Here is an 18,610-nt window from a genome sequence, read left to right on the forward strand (position 1 = left end):
TTTGCACTCACTGAAAACATGGCAGATGTTAAACATCACAACACCAGGTTGCTAGCAAAAGGCATTTTCCAACTAGAAAACATCAAGTGCAGAAGCATTTTAAAACAAGCTGAAAATCACGAACCTCAAGTACAAATATGAAAACCAGCAGTAGTAATTCAGTAGGCCAACAATTTAAACAATTTAATTTTATATTTTAACCGTAAACATGAAATCAGTTCACCTCCTCATCCTCCTTGTCTCATTTTTTTTTTACTTGATTCAAAGAATAGCAAGGACAGGGAGTAGGTAATATATAAACCAAGTAGCTGGGAAACTACCAACAAGGAACTACTTAGGACTTAGAAAGGAAACCAATCCCAAATGAGAAGTCAGGAGACCCCAACAAAGGAAAAGAGACGGAAATCGAATCAAATTACTCAAAATACTTTTATTGGCCACTTAAGAGCCTTGATCGGTCCAAGGGCAGGCTGCTGATGTCTCCCCTGCATTCCCTATAAAATTTCAGACAGGTCAGGACAGGCAGTTAACTGACAAGGCGGCCACCGACTGGATCAAACCTGCTAGCGGGGGCGCATAAACTCCACCCGAATGCAAGTGAAGGGGTTAGTATATCTAACTATTTTAAATTAATCCATAACACTTTGCTATGCCAAATAAAACAAAATCATCCAGCTCCACTATTGTGAATGCTAGATTGGAAATATATTTTAAAATGTTCTTTTTGGTCCTACTGGTAGTTCTGTAAAGTTGTGCGTTTATTTGATAGAATCCGGATGGTTGTGGCAAAAGGACAGTCACCAGCCGAAAAAGAATATTACCAGTGGGGCTCCACAGGTGTCTGTTTTGAAACCTCTTTTGTTTAGCATCTTCATAATGATGTGGAGCTACCAATCATAAGTACAATGGCCAAATTTGCAGATAATATAATGTTAATGAAAGTGATAGACTCCAATGTTGATCAGAATGCACTTTGGAGGATTTGAAAATACTTCAAGCATATTAACAGAAAAATAATAACTGGAGAGAGAATAGGACCCCTCAAGGACCAAAGTGGACACGTGTGTGGAACTGCAGGAGATAGTCGAGGCTCTCAATGAATATTTCTCCTCTGTGTTTACCGCAGAGAAAGACATGAAGACTTGGGAACCTAGGAAAGTTAGTGGCGATAAATTGGGGACAGTTCGTATTACAGTAGAGGAGTTGATGGACCTTTTAAAATGTATGAGGGTGGATAAATCTCCTGGCCCTGACCAGGTGTATCCAAAAACATTGTGCGAGATTAGAGAAGAAATTGCAGGAGCCTTGGCTGAGATATTTGCATCATCATTAGCCATGGGTGAGGTACCAGAAGACTGGAGGGTAGCAGATGTTGTGCCCTTATTTAAGAAGGACTACAAAGAAAAACCTGGGAATTATAGAGCAGTAAGCCTAACAATCTTTACAACAATCTGAGTCCCTATCTGCTTCAAGAAGACGACCAGCATCCCGGTACCCAAGAAAAACCAAGCAGCGTGCCTTAATGACTATCGGCCGCCTCTGACATCCATCATTATGAACTGCTTTGAAAGGTTAGTCGTGGCATGAATCAATTCCAGCCTCCCGCACTACCTGGTTCCACTACAATTTGCCTACCGCCACAACAGGTCCACAGCAGACGCCATGCACTCAACCCTGGAACACCTAGATAACAAGGACACCTATGTCAGACTCCTATTTATTGACTGCAGCTCAGCCTTCAACACCATTATTCCCACGAAACTCAGCTCCAAACTCCATGGCCTGGGCCTTGGCACCTCCCTCTGCGACTGGATCCTGAACTTCCTAACTCACAGACCACAATCAGTAAGGGATAGGCAACAACACCTCATCCACAATCATCCTCAATACTGGTGCCCCACAAGGCTGTGTTCTCAGCCCCCTACTACACTCCTTATACACATACGACTGTGCGGCCAAATTCTCCTCCAATTCGATTTTAAAGTTTGCTGACGACACCACTGTAGTGGGTCGGATCTCAAACAATGACGAGACAGAGTACAGGAATGAGATAGAGAATCTGGTGAACTGGTGCGGCAACAATAATCTCTCCCTCAATGTCAACAAAACGAAGGAGATTGTCATCGACTTCAGGAAGCGTAAAAGAGAACATGCCCCTATCTACATCAATGGGGACGAAATAAAAAGGGTCGAGAGCTTCAGGTTTTAGGTGTCCAGATCACCAACAACCTGTCCTGGTCCCCCCATGCCGACACTATAGTTAAGAAAGCCCACCAATGCCCCTACTTTCTCAGAAGACTAAGAAAATTTGGCATGTCCACTATGACTCACACCAACCTTTACAGATGCACCATAGAAAGCATTCTTTCTGGTTGTATCACAGCTTGGTATGGCTCCTGCTCTGCCCAAGACCGCAAGGAACTACAGAAGGTCGTGAATGTAACCCAATGCATCATGCAAACCAGCCTCCCATCTATTGGCTGTCTACACTTTCCACTGCCTCGGCAAAGCAGCCAGCATAATTAAGGACCCCATGCACCCTGGACATTCTCTCTTCCACCTTCTTCCTTCGGGCAAAAGATACAAAAGGTCACATACCAACCGACTCAAGAACAGCTTCTTTCCTGCTACTGTCACTGACTTTTGAATGGACTTACCTTGCATTAAGTTGATTTTTCTCTACACCCTAGCTATGACTATAACACTACATTCTGCACTCTCGTTTCCTTCTCAATTAACAGTATGTTTTGTCTGTACAGCGTGCAAGAAACAATACTTTTCACTGTATGTTAATACATGTGACAATAATAAATCAAAATCAAATAATATCTGTGGTGTTTGAGTTACTAGAGAGGATTCTGAGGGATAAGATATACAGGCATTTGGAAAGACAGGGTTTAATTAGGAGTAGTCAGCATGGCTTTGTGCATGGGAGATCATGCCTTGCAAATTTGTTAGAGTTCTTTGATGAACTGACCAGGAAGATTGATGAGGGCAGGGCGGTAGATGTAGTCTATATGGACTTCAGTAAGGCCTTTGATAAGGTTCCACATGTTAGGCTGCTCTGGAAGGTTAGATCACATGGAATCCAGGGAGAGCTGGCAAATTAGATATATAGTTGACTTGATGGCAAGAAGCAGACGGTAATGGTGGAAGGTGGCTTGTTGGACTGGAGGCCTGTGACTCGAGGTGCGCCTCAGGGGTCAGTGCTGGGCTCATTGCTGTTTGTTATCTATACCAACAATTTGGATGAGAATGTATAAAGCATGATCAGTAAGTTTGCAGATGACAGTAAAATAGGTGGTAGTGGAGACAGTGAGGAAGGTTATCAAAAATTGCCCAGCTGATCAAGATCCTGCTGCAATTTTTTGATGAAGTGACCAGGAAGATTGATGAGGGTAGGGCGGTAGACGTAGTCTATATGGACTTCAGTAAGGCCTTTGATAAAGTTCCACATGTTAGACTGCTCTGGAAGGTTAGATCACCTTCCTGGTCACTTCATCAAAAAATTGCAGCAGGATCTTGATCAACTGGGGAAGTGGTCCGAGAAATGGCAAATGGAGACCAATACAGACAAATGTGAGGTGTTGCATTTTAGAAAGTCAAATCAAGGTAAATGGTAGGACCTTAGGGGATATCGTGAAACCAGAGGGACCTTAGAGTTCAAAGAACAAAGAACAATACAGCACAGGAACAGGTCCTTTGGCCCTCCAAGCCCGTGCCGCTCCCTGGTCCAAACTAGACCATTCTTTTGTATCCCTCCATTCCCACTCCGTTCATATGGCTATCTAGATAAGTCTTAAACGTTCCCAGTGTGTCCGCCTCCACCATCTTGCCCGGCAGCGCATTCCAGGCCCCCACCACCCTCTGTGTAAAATATGTCCTTCTGATATCTGTGTTAAACTTCCCCTCCTTCACCTTGAACCTATGACCCCTCGTGAACATCACCACCGACCTGGGGAAAAGCTTCCCACCGTTCACCCTATCTATGCCTTTCATAATTTTATACACCTCTATTAAGTCTCCCCTCATCCTCCGTCTTTCCAGGGAGAACAACCCCAGTTTACCCAATCTCTCCTCATAACTAAGCCCCTCCATACCAGGCAACATCCTCTGTACTCTCTCCAAAGCCTCCACCTCCTTCTGGTAGTGTGGTGACCAGAACTGGACGCAGTATTCCAAATGCGGCCGAACCAACGTTCTATACATCTGCTACATCAGACCCCAACTTTTAGACTCTATGCACCGTCCTATAAAGGCGCATTGGTTCTCTAAAGGTGGAGTCAGAGGTAGATAGGCTTTTGGCATGCGTGCCTTCATCAGTCAGGGCATTGAGTATAGAAGTTGGAAAGTTATGTTGCATTTGTACAGGACATTGGTGAGGCCATACCTGGAGTACTGTGTTCAGTTTTGGTCGCCTTGCTACAGGAAAGATATGGGAGAGCAGAAGAGATTTACAAGGATGTTGCCAGGACTCAAGGGACTGAGTTATAGGGAGAGGTTGGACAAGCAAGAACTTTTTTCTTTAGAGCGTAAGAGACTGACGGGTGATATTATAGAGGTGTATAAGATCATGAGAAGCATGGATAGGGTGAATGCACTCAGTCTTTTTCCCAGGGTTGGGGAAAGAAGAACTAGAAGGCATAGGTTTAAGTTAAGAGGGGAAATAATTAATGGGAACCTGAAGAGCAACTTTTTTTTTTTTTACACAGAGGGTGGTATGCATGTGGAATGAACTGCCGGAGGAAGTGGATGAGGCAGGAACATTGACAACATTTAAAAGGCATTTGGACAGATACATGGATTGGAAAGGTTGAGAGGGATATGGGTCAAATGCAGGCAAATGGGTTTAGCTTCGGTGGGCGTTTTGGTCGGCATGGATCAGTTTGGGCCGAAGGGCCTGTTTCTGTGCAGTTGATTCTATGATTGATTCTATGGTTGGCAATTAGGGAACCAGGTAGCAGATTGAAGTGGAGAAATGCAAAATAGAAAAATAAAGAATTGAGAATCCTGATTGACAATGTATTGAAGTAATTACAAGGCTGTGCTTTGGCAGTAAAGCAAATCAGGCCTTGGGATGTATTACAAATTCAATAATGAGCCAATGTTGTGGGATTGTCCTGACACTTTGCAAATCATTGATGCAACCACACGCAGGTTACTGTGTCCACAAAGGATATTGGAGCTATCAAAAAGGATGTACGAGAGCTATAGATTTTATGTCATTTGGACATGTTTTCACTGAAACAGAGAAGTTTGAGGGGGAATATAATTCCTATTTTTTGGATTCTAAAGGGACTAAAGAATGCTTACCACGACAATTGTTTCATCTCATGCAGGACAGGAAAGAAAAAACAACGAAACTCGAAGGATGGTAAATTCAAAAGTAATCTGTGGAAACTTTTCAGTGAGTGGTATATCTGTGTGTGATGGGATTGAATTTTTTTTTAGAAAAAAACAGGGGTTTGAGGGTTACATTTTGTAAATGTTGGACTGAGTTTAAAGACCATGGGTAGGATTTGCCCAGAAAAGTTCAAGTGCCGAATTCGCATAAAATCTGGAGTAAATCCCGCTGGTGTTTTCAGTGGGATTTTCAAAATGAATCTCCCACACTCTGAACATCACAGAGTGCCCTAGTGTGAATCATGCTAAAAATCCTGGGGTGGGGTCTATTCCCACTGTAGAAGCCAGCAGCATAGTGATGAGTGGGTCACTGTACATGCGTCAATCTGTCAGCGCAGAGATCGACGCACGCGCAGTAGCCCCACACTGCCAGCTTCCCGATTGCTGGCCAGCCCCGTGGCCCCATATCGCTAACTATGTGACCCCCACCACTCCCCAGTCGCTAGCCTCTCGGAAGTGTCCAGGCATTGGCAGTCCAATCTCCTGATGTGCCACCCACCCCCTCTCCACCCACTGGCAGCCTCCCCCTCCCCCGCAGCCCTGACCCCCTTGGCAGGCCAACCCCTCCCCCAACCCCAATGTTCAGCTCTGATCAGTCCTTCCCTCCCTCTGTCACTGATCCCAGTTCAGAGTGGCAGCGGGACCCCCACCGATCTCTCCCCCCCCCCCCCCCACAGGCCCCATCCCCCTCTGACCTCATCCCCTTGACACTGCCTGATGCCTAGAGGGACAGTGCCAAGGTATCCATTGGGCATTGCCACTGCTGCTTAGGCAGTGCCAGGGGCCAGGCTGGCATTGCCAAGCTGGCAATGCCCAGGGGGCATCCCTCTTATCCCCGACCCTCTGGGGAGCCTCCATGGCCTCCCTTCACTCCAGCGAGGTTGGGTTGCCAGTTCCCTGCTAGTGGGGAGCTGTTATAAACCACACAGGAGTGAAACACTCCTGGCAGGTGGGGCGGGGGAAGACTAACAGGCCCGGAGACTTCAGGCCTGTGCCTGTTAATGAGATGTAAATCTTCATTATAATAATTTATGCAACTCTGCGCCGATTTCTGACACGGAGCTGACGGCACCTGAACTCCGGTGGCCGGAGACACGTGGAGGCCGTGGCATCCAGCGGGAAGCCCGCTACACAGCCACCGCTTGAGTCTCCCGGCTCACTGCGATGCCGTCCCCCATTTAGTTTTATCCTCATTTGCAACTAAAATTTAATGTGTATATGTTATAACTAGATTTTCTTAAGTAACTTCCAGAGCAATATACAGTGAAGTAAAGTAACAAGGCTTTGCAATTGAATTCCTCGCTTCATGGGCAAGAACACACAAACATATATGCACACACACGTGCACGAATACATTGTTCACAGGCAACTTAAAGCGTCCATGACATATGATACCGGCACTCTAGGGAGACAGTAGAAGCAGATAATATTGATTGCCTCGAGCCCTTTTTGGGCATGAGGCTGGTTATAATATTTAAATTCAGTATGAAATAGAATTTAAATATTACAAGTGAGCCCAGGACAGAATCATTTGGGCACACTTACCTAAGCAGCCTTGCTGGTAAAGGTCCTCACTAGCGAGGATCATATATGGTACCTATCAACGAGGACCTGTTGTGATGGCTTTGCTGCTTGGACTGGAGGCCATTGAGGCCCTCCCGGGAGGTTGGGGCCGGGGCACATTTTGGGCGGTACCCACCAGGCACTGGGCAGTGCCAAGGAGGCAGGGCCTGAAGGGGGCAGGGGGATGCTATGCAATTTGCAAGTGGCAATCAACGGAGGTGGGGGGCACGGGTCCAATCAGCTTCCTGTCTTGCTCCTGCACCATTACCACGGATGTCCTGCGAGGATCTATCGTTGGTCATCTCCTTTTTCTTATCAAGATGCTTCTCCTTAGTAACGGCATTCAAAATCATATGTGCTGACAACATCCAGATCTGTCTCTCTTGACCCCTTTTTGGTCTCCAAACTGTCAGACTACTTATTCTGTATTGGATGAACAGAAATTTCCTCCAATTCAATTAGGAAAATAGAAGCCACTGCCTTCAGTCCCTTACCACAGATTCCATCTCGCTCCTTAACAAATGTCTGCTGCGACAAGATACTGTTTGCAACTTTGGTGTCACGCTTGACTCCTTGATGAACTTTCACACAAATCCACACCAACACTAAGACGCCTATACATACCTTTGGAATAACTTGGCTTTGGGATTTTTAAAGTTTATTTGTTGCTGAAACCCTCTTTCATGCCTTTGTTACCTTGAGAATTAACTATTCCAATTCAATCCTGATCAGCTTCCCATGTTCTATCATTAAAAACTCTGCTGTGTACTTACTCATGTCAAGTCCTGTTCACATATCCCCCCCTGCTTGCTGACCTATATTGGCGACCAGTAAAACAACAGCTCAATTTTTAAATTCTCATCTATATTTCACAATCCTCCACCATGGCCTTGTTCGTCCCTATTTCTGTAATCTCCTTCAGCCCTCTAGGCCTCTGTGCTCCACCAATTCTGGCAATTTGTGCATCCCGATTTTAATCACTCCACATTGGTGGCTGTCTTTAACTCCCTAAGCTTTGGTAAGAAGTCTCATAATACCAGGTTAAAGTCCAACAGGTTTATTTGGAATCACGAGCTTTCAGAGCGCTGCTCCTTCATCAGGTGAGTCACCTGATGAAAGAGCATCACCCCAAAAGCTCGTGATTCCAAACAAATCTGTTGGACTTCAATGCCCATCCCAGTCCAATGCTGGCATTTCCACATCATCCCTAAGCTATGGCATTCTTTCCCTAAATCTCCATCTCTCCCCCCTTCCTTAAAACTACTTTTTAGTCAAGCTGCTGGTCTTTTAGCTTAACATCTCAGTATGAGGCTTAGTACCAAATTGTGTCCATAACTCCCTGTAGAGTGCTTTCGGATGCTTTATTGTGAGAGAAGTTGCTGTTGCACTAAAAAGTATTGTCCCAACATGGTTTCTGCAGCAATTTGATACAACTCGGTGGCTTGCTAGGCCATTTCAGAGGGCAGCTAAGAGACGACCACATTGCTCTCGGTCTGGACTCACATGTATGCCAGAGCGGGTAAGAATGGTAGATTTATTTCCCTGAAGGACTTAGTGACCCTGATGAGTTTATAGGAGAATTCAGTAGTTTCATGGTCAGCCACAATCTTGTATCAGATTTTAAGTCCACCAGCTGCCTTGGTGGAATTTGAACTTGTGTTGCTAGATTACTAGTCAAGTAACATCACCTCTGCATTGCCATTCATGGCAACTCACCACCTTCGTAGAGGCTAACAACTTCCAAAAACTTAACTGGACCAGCAGCACAGATATTGTGCCTACAAGAGCAGGTCAGAGGCTGGGAATTCTGCAGCAAGTAACTCACTTCCTGACTCCCCAAAACCTGCTCACCATCTACAAGGCACAAATCAGGAGTGTGATGGAATGCTCTCCACTTGCCTGGGTGAGTGCAGTTCCAACAACAAACACTCAAGAGGCTCAACACCATCCAGGACAAAGCAGCCCACCGGACAGCCACCCCATCCATTGTCTTCACTCCCTCTAACACTGCACTTAGTGGCAGCACTATATACCATGTAAAAGATGCACTGCAAAAACTCACCAAGGCACATTTGACAGCACAATCCAAATCCTAGAATGCCAAGGGCAGCAGACATATGGGAATACACCACCTTCCAAGTTCTCTCTAACCAACATACCATCCTGACTTGGAACTATATTGTTGCACCTTCACTGTCACTGGAGGGAAAATCCTGGAGCCTCCTCCCCAACAAGACTTTGGATGCCCCGCATGGACTGCTGCTCACCACCACTTTCCAGAGGAATGGGTAACAAATGCAGGCCTTGCCAGCGACGCTCACATCACAGGAAAGAAACTAAAGGTTTACGTGGAGGGTGCGGAAATATTTCTCTCTGAGCAAAGTGCTTCATTCTCAATTTTTCTCATATACTTGTGACATTCAATTCAATTTCACGCAGCTGCAGCCATGCACGTGAGGAAGTCTGCTGCTGTTAAGTTTTAAATAATCCAGATTGCACCTGCGTTTATGTAAGCATCAACAAGAGCCGAACTGTATAATTTTGAACAATTTGACGATGTTTTTCACTGTCTAGTAAATGATTGGTAACTCTAAAAACAGACTATTGAATCTCCCTTGATGATTATGAAATGCGGCATTAAACACAAATCTGATCAAATATTGTTATAGATGGATCAATTCAACTTCTGGCACAAGAAAATACATTTTCAATATTTTGAAAAATTCTCTGGTTGAAGATTATCTCTACATACTGTTTGGAATTTTCCCTATTCCACTGGGGTAATTCTTTTTCCAGGCAGTATTTCTTCTAATGTAATTTCTGGAATTCCCCAAACCCAATTCTACTGCAACACAAATTCGCTTTCAGGCGAGTGCTCATCCATTCACTGTTCAGTATCGGAGCAGAATTATAAAATGCACAAGACAGGCTTTTTGCTCCATGAAGTCTGTGTCACTACTTATCTCCAAATGAACCAATAGGTCCAACCCAACTTTACTGTTTACTTACCAAGCTTTTCAATATTTCTCTTTGTTAGGCAAATATCTATTTTTAGAAAATGCAGTTATGGACTCTGGCAATATTTCCATATTCAGTAATTAGATAAAAATGTTCAAATATAAGGATGGCAAGCCAATAACTACAAAACTTTAAACTGTCAAGTCATAAAACTAGCAAGATATTAAAAACAGGATGAGAGAAAGCATCAAACATACTGGTTCCAAAGTTTAAGTAGTGCTGTAGACATATTGGGCTCAATTTGACCGTGTAAGTGAATTGGAATCAGGCTCCTTGTGTTATGCTCCAAAATGTCAGGGTGGTGAGAAGTCAAGAACATTTGCAGAATGATGATCGTGCACTTTGACGTTTTTGGTCAGTATATAGTTATAACTAAGAAAACCAGGACTCCGCTACATGTCTGAAAAACCTGCAATCTCTGCTGTTAAACAATGCTAAGGATTTTTAACATTAAAAAAAAATCAATTTTATGGGTAAATCAAATCATTTTTGGACAATTATGTAATTTATGTTACTGGATATATAATAATGACGAACTAACACTTAGATTCTTAGAAACAGAGTCACAACCAATGTTTCCACATAACAATCTGGACGTTACTCGGACACCACTCGAGTTGCCTCGTTGAAAATAACGTGCGCGGCTGTGTAAAACTTAAAGGTAACACACATTGAAATGAACAAGGAGCAAACGACAAAAAAATTAGAGGGAACACTGGCCATGACGCTATCCTTATTCACAGAAACTCTACAGTGCAGAAGGAGGCCATTCGGCCCATCGAGTCTGCCCCGGCAACAATCTCACCCAGGCCCTATCCCCACTTAGTTACCCTGCTAATCCCTCTAACCTATCACATCTCAGGACACTAAGGGTTAATTTAGCATGTCCAATCAACCAAACCCACACATCTTTGGACTGTGGGAGGAAACTGGAGCACCCGGAGGAAACCCACACAGACACGGGGAGAATATGCAAACTCCACACAGTGACCCGAGTTGGGAATCAAACCCAGGTCCCTGGAGCTGTGAGGCAGCAGTGCTAACCACTGTTCCGCCCCAGATTTACTAGACGTACTAATTTTAATAGAACACCATTGGAGAATTTTAATCCCCAAAAACAGTTGGACTTGGTTTGGGTGGTCTGTAAAAGTGTAAAAAATCTGAAACCCATCCATCTCTGTCCACTTCCTGCTTAACTGGGGCATGGGAAACCAACTCACTTGAAAGAGGCAGGCTGGTGATTTAAATATTATAAAGCTGCTTGCCTCAGAATTAAATACCATTTAAAATTTAACCCAGTGTGACTGCATTTTCCAAACCTCAGGAAACCCACTGACTAAAGAGAGGTGAGGGCTTTTGGATCCAGGAGGTAAGTGACTTCCACTTAGTTTCTGGATCCAGATTCTCTGATTAACCTTCTACACACTATGACACGTTTGGACTCTTCAAATCTCATCCTGAGATCTTCAATTGCTCCCCTCTCAAACCCACCAGAGGCCTTTGTTCAACTCCTCTCCCCATTCCTGAGGCCTCCAATCCCCTTCATGCCACAGACCTCTGAACCCCTGTCATTCAACAGGCCTCCAATCTCCCCTCTCCCAAAGCCCTTCAGATCTGCCAAGGCCCTTCTGATCCCCACCACGCACCCTCCCCCAGAGCCCTTCCAATCTTCCCTTGACACTGAGCTTTTTGACCTCCTCCCCTCCATCCCACTGTGGCATGGTGCTGATGGTCAACCCACTGAACAGCCAGCTGTTCAATCTGGATGGCAGTGGTCAGAAAACAGACAAAACAAGTTAATCAAGTCTTGCTGCTACATTGGCAGGACCTGAGGATAACCTATTCTTCCAAGGATCCTGACCTCAAAACAACTGATTTGTAGGTCATTAGTCTGGTTAAAACTTTACTTGAAGAGTGAGAGTTACTGCCATCTTTTCAAGCAATCAACCTTTCCCACATATCATCCGTATGCCAACAGCAACTTGTATTCACATGAAGCCTTTAATGTAGACAATGGCCAAGGTGCTTCCCAGAGATATAAGCGAAAAAAAATTAAGCCTAAGGCGGGGTAACCAAAAATTTAATGACAAGCATGAGTTTTACAGAGGGAGAAAAAGAGAAAAGAGTGGGAGCTCAGAAGATAGAGTAGGCTTAGGAGAAGGAAAAGAAGAGATAAAAGAGGTAGAAATATGAGGAAGGGCAAAGATAAAGTAATGATGGATGAAGGCATTGGCAGCTCATATTTTGGTTCTTGGGACACTTTTATTTTTTTCTGTAGGGTCATGCATTTTTGTATAATCAAATGTGTCCACTCACTGGCATTGATATGGGCGAATGCACATAGCTTACCTACTTCAAAAGATTGACAAACTTGGCCTACATTACATGCTCAATGGTGTAGTGGGGCTTGAATCTACATTGATAAGATAGATTCAAGCAATCATGTTGAAACTATATGAATACTACTCCATCAAGTGGTAGCTTTACACATATACTTAAGATCAGGAACTTTGAGATTTATGTAACTGGCAATTTGACTAGCGAAACATACTTAGAAGTGATCTAAGGCCAGATGATGAACAAAATGCAGTTTATTAGTTAACTGTTTGGGAATGGTCAACCTTTAGGCTACATAATGCTCACAATTTTATCCCGAAATAGATTTAACGCTTACAACAATTCCAGGTAGAGTTGCAAATCCTAATTGGACCTAAGGTTTGGTCTCAAGACATTTACTTTAGTATATTGTATATATATTATTTGCTAAACATATCAGAGAATATTCCAGAATAAGAGCCTGTCACTTGGCCCATCATGTCTGTGCAGTGTCTTTGATAGAACAATCTAATCAGTGACACTCCTCCATTCTCCCCAGAGCTCTGCAATGTTTTCCTTTTCAACAATATATGCAAATTTACTATCGTAACAACTCACTAAAAAAAAACTACGTATTTTCTGAGCATGAACATTTTACTGTTTCCCGGTGCTGCTGGCAAGGCCAGTTTGCATTATCCATTCCCAAGGCGATGGTGGGTTGCATACTTGAATCACTGCAGTCTACGTGGTGTAGCTACGTACAAAAGACGTTAGAGAGGGAGTTCCAGGATTTTTACCCAGCAACAGGGTCGAAGAAACTGCAATATCATTTCAAGTCAGGATGGTCTGTGATTTGGAGGGTGGTGTTCCCTCACCACTGTTGCTGTTGTCCTTCTAGGTGGTGAAGGTAACAGTTTTGTAAGGTGCTGCTGAAGGTACCTCAGCACATTGCTGGAGTGCATCTTGTAGATGTTACGCATTGCCGCCGCTGTGGGCTGGTGGTGGAAGGAATTATTGTTTAAGATATGGGTGGGTGGTGCAATCAAGCGGGCTGTTTTGTCCTGGATGGTGTCAAGCTTCTTGTATTGTTGCAGTTGCACTCATCTAGGCAAGTGGAGAATATTCCATCACACACCTGACTTGTGCCTTGTAAATGGCAGACTGGATTTGGGCAGGCAGGAGGTGAATTACTTGCTGCAGAATTCCCAGCCCGTGTGCACGTAACCCTGAACTGATGAAAGAAAAGCCGAAAAAACTGCAACCACTTCTGAGAACGCTGGAAGTCTACACACACAAAACAGCAACTTCTGCACTGTCCAAATCTTCTATTTTTCTTCTGAGTCTCTAACAGCAGCACCCAACAGACCAATCATCTCTAGAAGGGTATCCTGAAATCACGGTTCTAGTGTTGGTTAACCCCCAAAGGACAATACATCTCCCTGGTTATGCAAGGTGGTGCACAACATTGCATGAACAGGATACATAATACTCCTAGAAGCACTCCCTGCTTCAGTTCAATCCACCACCTGAACGATAAGTCTGTTTCTATGCAGAACTGAAACCTGAGCTCTCTCAGCAGCTGCAGGAATCAAACTTTGCCATCTTTGTAGGCAGAATAGCCACCGAGTTAAGGGTTAGTCACCACAAACTCCTGTTCTGAAAAGGCTCCATTTTTCAAAGTTGTGCATCAAGAAGAGTCAGTAAAAAATTGTGCAAGGCACTGAGGAGGATAGATGTTATATGTATTATTCAAAAAATTAAGCTGGTGTCAATGCTTGTAATTATTTACCCTGAAAAATTTGTGAAAGGCCCTCTTCGTGAACCAATCATATAATCACTGAGGGGCTTGCTGCAGCACTTCAGAGGAAATTATGAATCTCCCCCTCTCTTGCCCGTTGACATATCAGTTAGATTGGGTTGAGAAATGAGGTTCACTTCTCTGAAGGACACTGGCAAACCATTTGTCTTTGTGCAACAACCTAGTAGCTTACATGGTCATTTTTTCTGGTATCAGACCACACATTCATTTTCCAGAATTGTGGGTGTACGTAGACCTCAGGGACTGCAGCAGTTCAAGAAGGCAGCTCACCACCACCTTCTCAAGGGCAACTACGGATGGGCAATAAATGCTGGCCTAGCCAGAAATGCCCACATCCTATAAAAATTCATTTTAAAAATCAGTGTTTGATATCCAGTAGAACTGTCTATGGTTAAAAAATAAATTACAAATAGAGTTTCATGTCCCATAACAGGAGGCTCTGTCCATCCCTCACTTCCTAATTCATTCTGGTTCTGCTGGTTATTCTTCCATTTCTTCTTCTCTGTATGGCAGTGTCAAATATCCATCACTGTAAACAAGGAACCTCGGCCTCAACACAAAGCAGAAACTCTGGGTGAATGTGCTCAAATCATCTCAAGATCTTAACAACACAAAGGAACATATGAAAAGGATTAGACTGTCCAGTTAGCTACGTGCCATTTGGTGAGCCTCAGTATCTTTCAATTGTTTCATTCCCAAATGCATGCTGTTTTCCATTAACTTACCATTGCCAGTTCAGCTAATTCTACAACAAACCCTAACTTTTTCTGTTGTGTGCAGCATACTCATTTAAGTGGTTGGGACCTTTGCATTTTTGTTGCAGCCACTCACTTGCAACTTAAAAGGGTCAACTTGCACTGGAATTTCCAGATTGTTGCAGCTTAGGGCATACACTGAATGGTGGAAAGGACTCTAGGGGCTTACTCTTGTTCCCATTTCTTTTGTTCATATGCAGCAAAGCTTGTGAGCAATCTTATAAGAGAAGTCATTGCATGGAATCAGAATACTTTCCCCCAGTTCTAATTGCTTTCAAATAAAGTGTAGCAGTTATTAGACTCAGAGCAAAGTAACAAAGTAATGTAATGGCTATGGTAAAAGACGATAAATTCAAAAGATCATTAATTAAAATCCCACACAGCAAATTGTAAAACTCAGAATCCCAACAGTACAGAAAGAGGCCATTCTGCCCCTTTGAGTCTGCACCAACTCCCTGAAGAGCATTTTACCCAGGCCCACCCACTCCTGCAACCCCACATATTTACCATGGCTGATCCATTTAATCTATGCATCTTTGGACACTAAAGGGCAATTTAGCATGGCCAATCCAGCTAACCCTGCATATCTTTGGGCTGTGAAAGGAAACCGAAGCATCCAGAATAATCCTATGCAGACAAAGGGAAAACGTACGAACTCCACAGAGACAGTCACCCAAGGCAGGAATCGAACCCGGGACTCTGCTTTTAAAATATGACAATTTGTGGACTAACATCTGAAAATTACAAAGAAAGCTGAGAGGTTGTTGCAAAGTCCAAGCTACTTGTGTGTTACTCCAGTCCACATTATGTGATGACTTTACTGTCCTTGGGGTTAAGCAAGGGATGGGGGTAATATATAACACATTACTAGTGTTTCTACATCTCAATAACAAAAAGAAGTGAAATTCAACCTCAGATGCAGCTGCAAATCCACAATTCAACACTTCAATTTCAAAACCAATGAACTTTGTCATGGGAAGTTGACAATTCTGAATGTATCCAAACTCGTTTCACTCGTGAGTCTTGGGAGAGAAAACCTTCATCTCATTAGTACTACAGGTTGAATTCATTCTGCAGAAGTGAAAGGGCAGTGCTAACCCCATTGCACCACGTAAGTCTTTATTTAGGAGTACAAAGTTTCCACTAAAATGTATGGTGCTCTTCCTCCACCCACACAAAAACACAGCTTGTCTATTCCCATTTGATTTTTTTCCCCATCAGCTTAATGACGTACTTACATGTATAACAGAAACTGAGTTCCTCTCCACAGCTGAATCATATTCAAATATATGAAATTTATGGGTTGACCTACATTACATTGGCCCTGGAGTTAAACAATGCAAGTCATTCTTAACTAGGCGTTGAGTTTTGAAACTCTAGCTTAATCTTGTGGGCAACTTTATTCTGGTTACTTTATTCAGCAATTCTTTAGTGAAACACTAAGAGCTTCCACGGGAATCCAAAGCATGTAGCTTGTGGTCTTGAAGTTGATTAAAAACAATTCTACGGAATAGCTACACAATTGAAACGATACCAATTCAGAGCAAACTTAAAAATAGGTAGGCTGAAAAAAACGTTACCACAAGTTTATACAACTCCCTACCCCACAACGTGCTCAGGAATACCATATTTGTAAAGTAGCTAATTTTCATAGATTATTAAGCACCATCTAAACAGTACATCTAAATAGAGACTTTAATTAGTTATAGTCTTTCCAGATATACTTTAACAAGAAGCTCACCTTTCTGATCGTACATAAAGACGAGTATAGGCTGATTCGGTCCAAAAGCACAAAAAGCCACCATGTGCTCATGAGGATGAAAAGCTACATCACGGACTGCTGATGTATAATTAAGGTCAGAATACATTGCCACTTGGTCACCTACCAAAAGGAAGAAAGAAAGAGCTGGAATCATGGTCAATACTGATAGCCAAAAACAATCAACTGGACAGTGATCTTAACTGATCTACAAAGACAACAAAACATTCAACTAACAACTGAGCCTCAAATCTTATTACTTCAATCAAGTAGAACTAAAAGGGCTTGAAGAGGCAAACTAAATTTTAAATGCGACTCTTTTCTGAAAAATAATTTTAAAGTGACCATATTTAAAAGTCAGAAAAAAAAACACAGGTTGTGAATTCTACGGGTAATTCGAGGACTTTTTATTGAATCCATTAACTGGTATGTATAATCATTCCTTTGGCGTACGTCTGCTACCACAGTCGCTCCAAGGCGAGTATTTCCTTAATCCTGAAACTGGCAAAGTATCCTGAGCAGTGTAGTTTTTACAGATCCATTTCCTTATTGAATGTTGATTTGAAAATTTTGTCTAATATTCTGGCGATGCTCTTGGAGAAAATCCTTCCTAAAATCCAGGATGATCAGACTGGAATTACTAAGGGTTGGAACTCAGCGATAATGTTAGGAGATTGCTGAATATTATCAAAGTTTTCCAGAAGTGTGCTTTGGGTGGATTAATGATCATCCAGGATGCCGAAAAGACTTTGATAGGGTAGAATGGAATCATTTGTTTTATACACTGCATAAATTTGGATTTGAAGAGGACTTTGTGAAGTTGATTCAAGCACTCTATATAAACCCAATGGTGGCAGTCCTTATAAATTAGAATTTTGGCCTTCAGAGAGGAACTAGGGATGTCCCTTCACCTCTTTATTGCTCTAGCTATTTGGCTGAGGCCACGAGATATGATCCTCAGGTTTATGTTGTCCAGTAGAGATAAATTTCACTTTATGTACTTGGTGTTTCTGTCTGTTTCTGAGCTGAGTGTAATCTGTTCCTGCTATTATTGGTGTGGTGGTTAGATTTAATATTTTTTCAGGTTTGGCACAGTGGTGCACTGGTTAGTTAGCACTGCTGCCTCACTGCTCCAGGGACCCAGATTCAATTCTGGCCCAGGGTGACTGTCTAGGGTGAAGTTTGCACATGAGGAGAAATGGGGTGATATTTGGGAGAGTGCTAATAAAATTTCAGTTTGTAATAGAACAAAAGAAACTCAGCTTAAGATACTGCACCATCTGTATATTACTCCAAGCTTGCGGCACAGGTTTAAACCTGCTCTATCTTCGTGCCAGGAGTGCAAGGTGGATGTGGGGGGCTTACTTGCATCATTTTTGGTCCTTTGTCAAGTTTAAAGCCTATTGGTTTAATTTTCTTAAAGGGCTTGAGATAATGTTTGACACGGCCTTAGAGTGCAATCCCTTGCATCTGATACTGGGTCTCCCAGACAAACAGATCAACAATGTGAATGGGAAAAGGCTGTGCAATATCCTAACATTTGCAGCACGGAAGAATATCCTTTGCTCATGGATTACTGATAAGCCTCCCTCAATTCGGAATTGGCATACAATCATTCTGGAATGTATACCAACAGAATTTTTGACATGTTCACTTCGAGATGAATCGGATACATTCCATAAAGTTTGGGACCCTTCTCTTAAATTTAAGATTCCGCATTGTCTAGTTTACCCCAACAAGATTTTCCATAAGTTCAGTAGCTCTGTCACCGTTATACTGTGAACTTGGTAGAGGGCCAATGAGCCAATTGTGGCGGTATCCTGTTCCTTTGATATATCCTTTTATTACACACGTGGTGAGAGGCACTGGATACAACGAATAATCCGAGACAACTATATTTGTCATTTTCTTCTTTCTCGCTCTTCCTACTTGTATTTGTTTGAAAATGATTCTGCTGTACTCTACCAATCTTTGGGA

At 43.0% G+C, this 18,610-nt stretch overlaps 1 protein-coding gene across 1 annotated transcript in view; it reads right to left on the reverse strand.

Moving 5' to 3' along the window:
- The window catches only part of ahi1 (Abelson helper integration site 1), a 134,750-nt gene that overhangs the window by 22,541 nt on the left and 93,599 nt on the right, over nt 1–18,610 (reverse strand). The window contains exon 17 of the mRNA XM_078212568.1: nt 16,616–16,756. Within this exon, the coding sequence (XP_078068694.1) occupies nt 16,616–16,756 (141 nt within the window). The remainder of the gene's footprint in view (nt 1–16,615; nt 16,757–18,610) is intronic.

The sequence above is a fragment of the Mustelus asterias genome, chromosome 5 (genome assembly GCF_964213995.1).
Source record: "Mustelus asterias chromosome 5, sMusAst1.hap1.1, whole genome shotgun sequence".
NCBI lineage: Eukaryota > Metazoa > Chordata > Chondrichthyes > Carcharhiniformes > Triakidae > Mustelus > Mustelus asterias.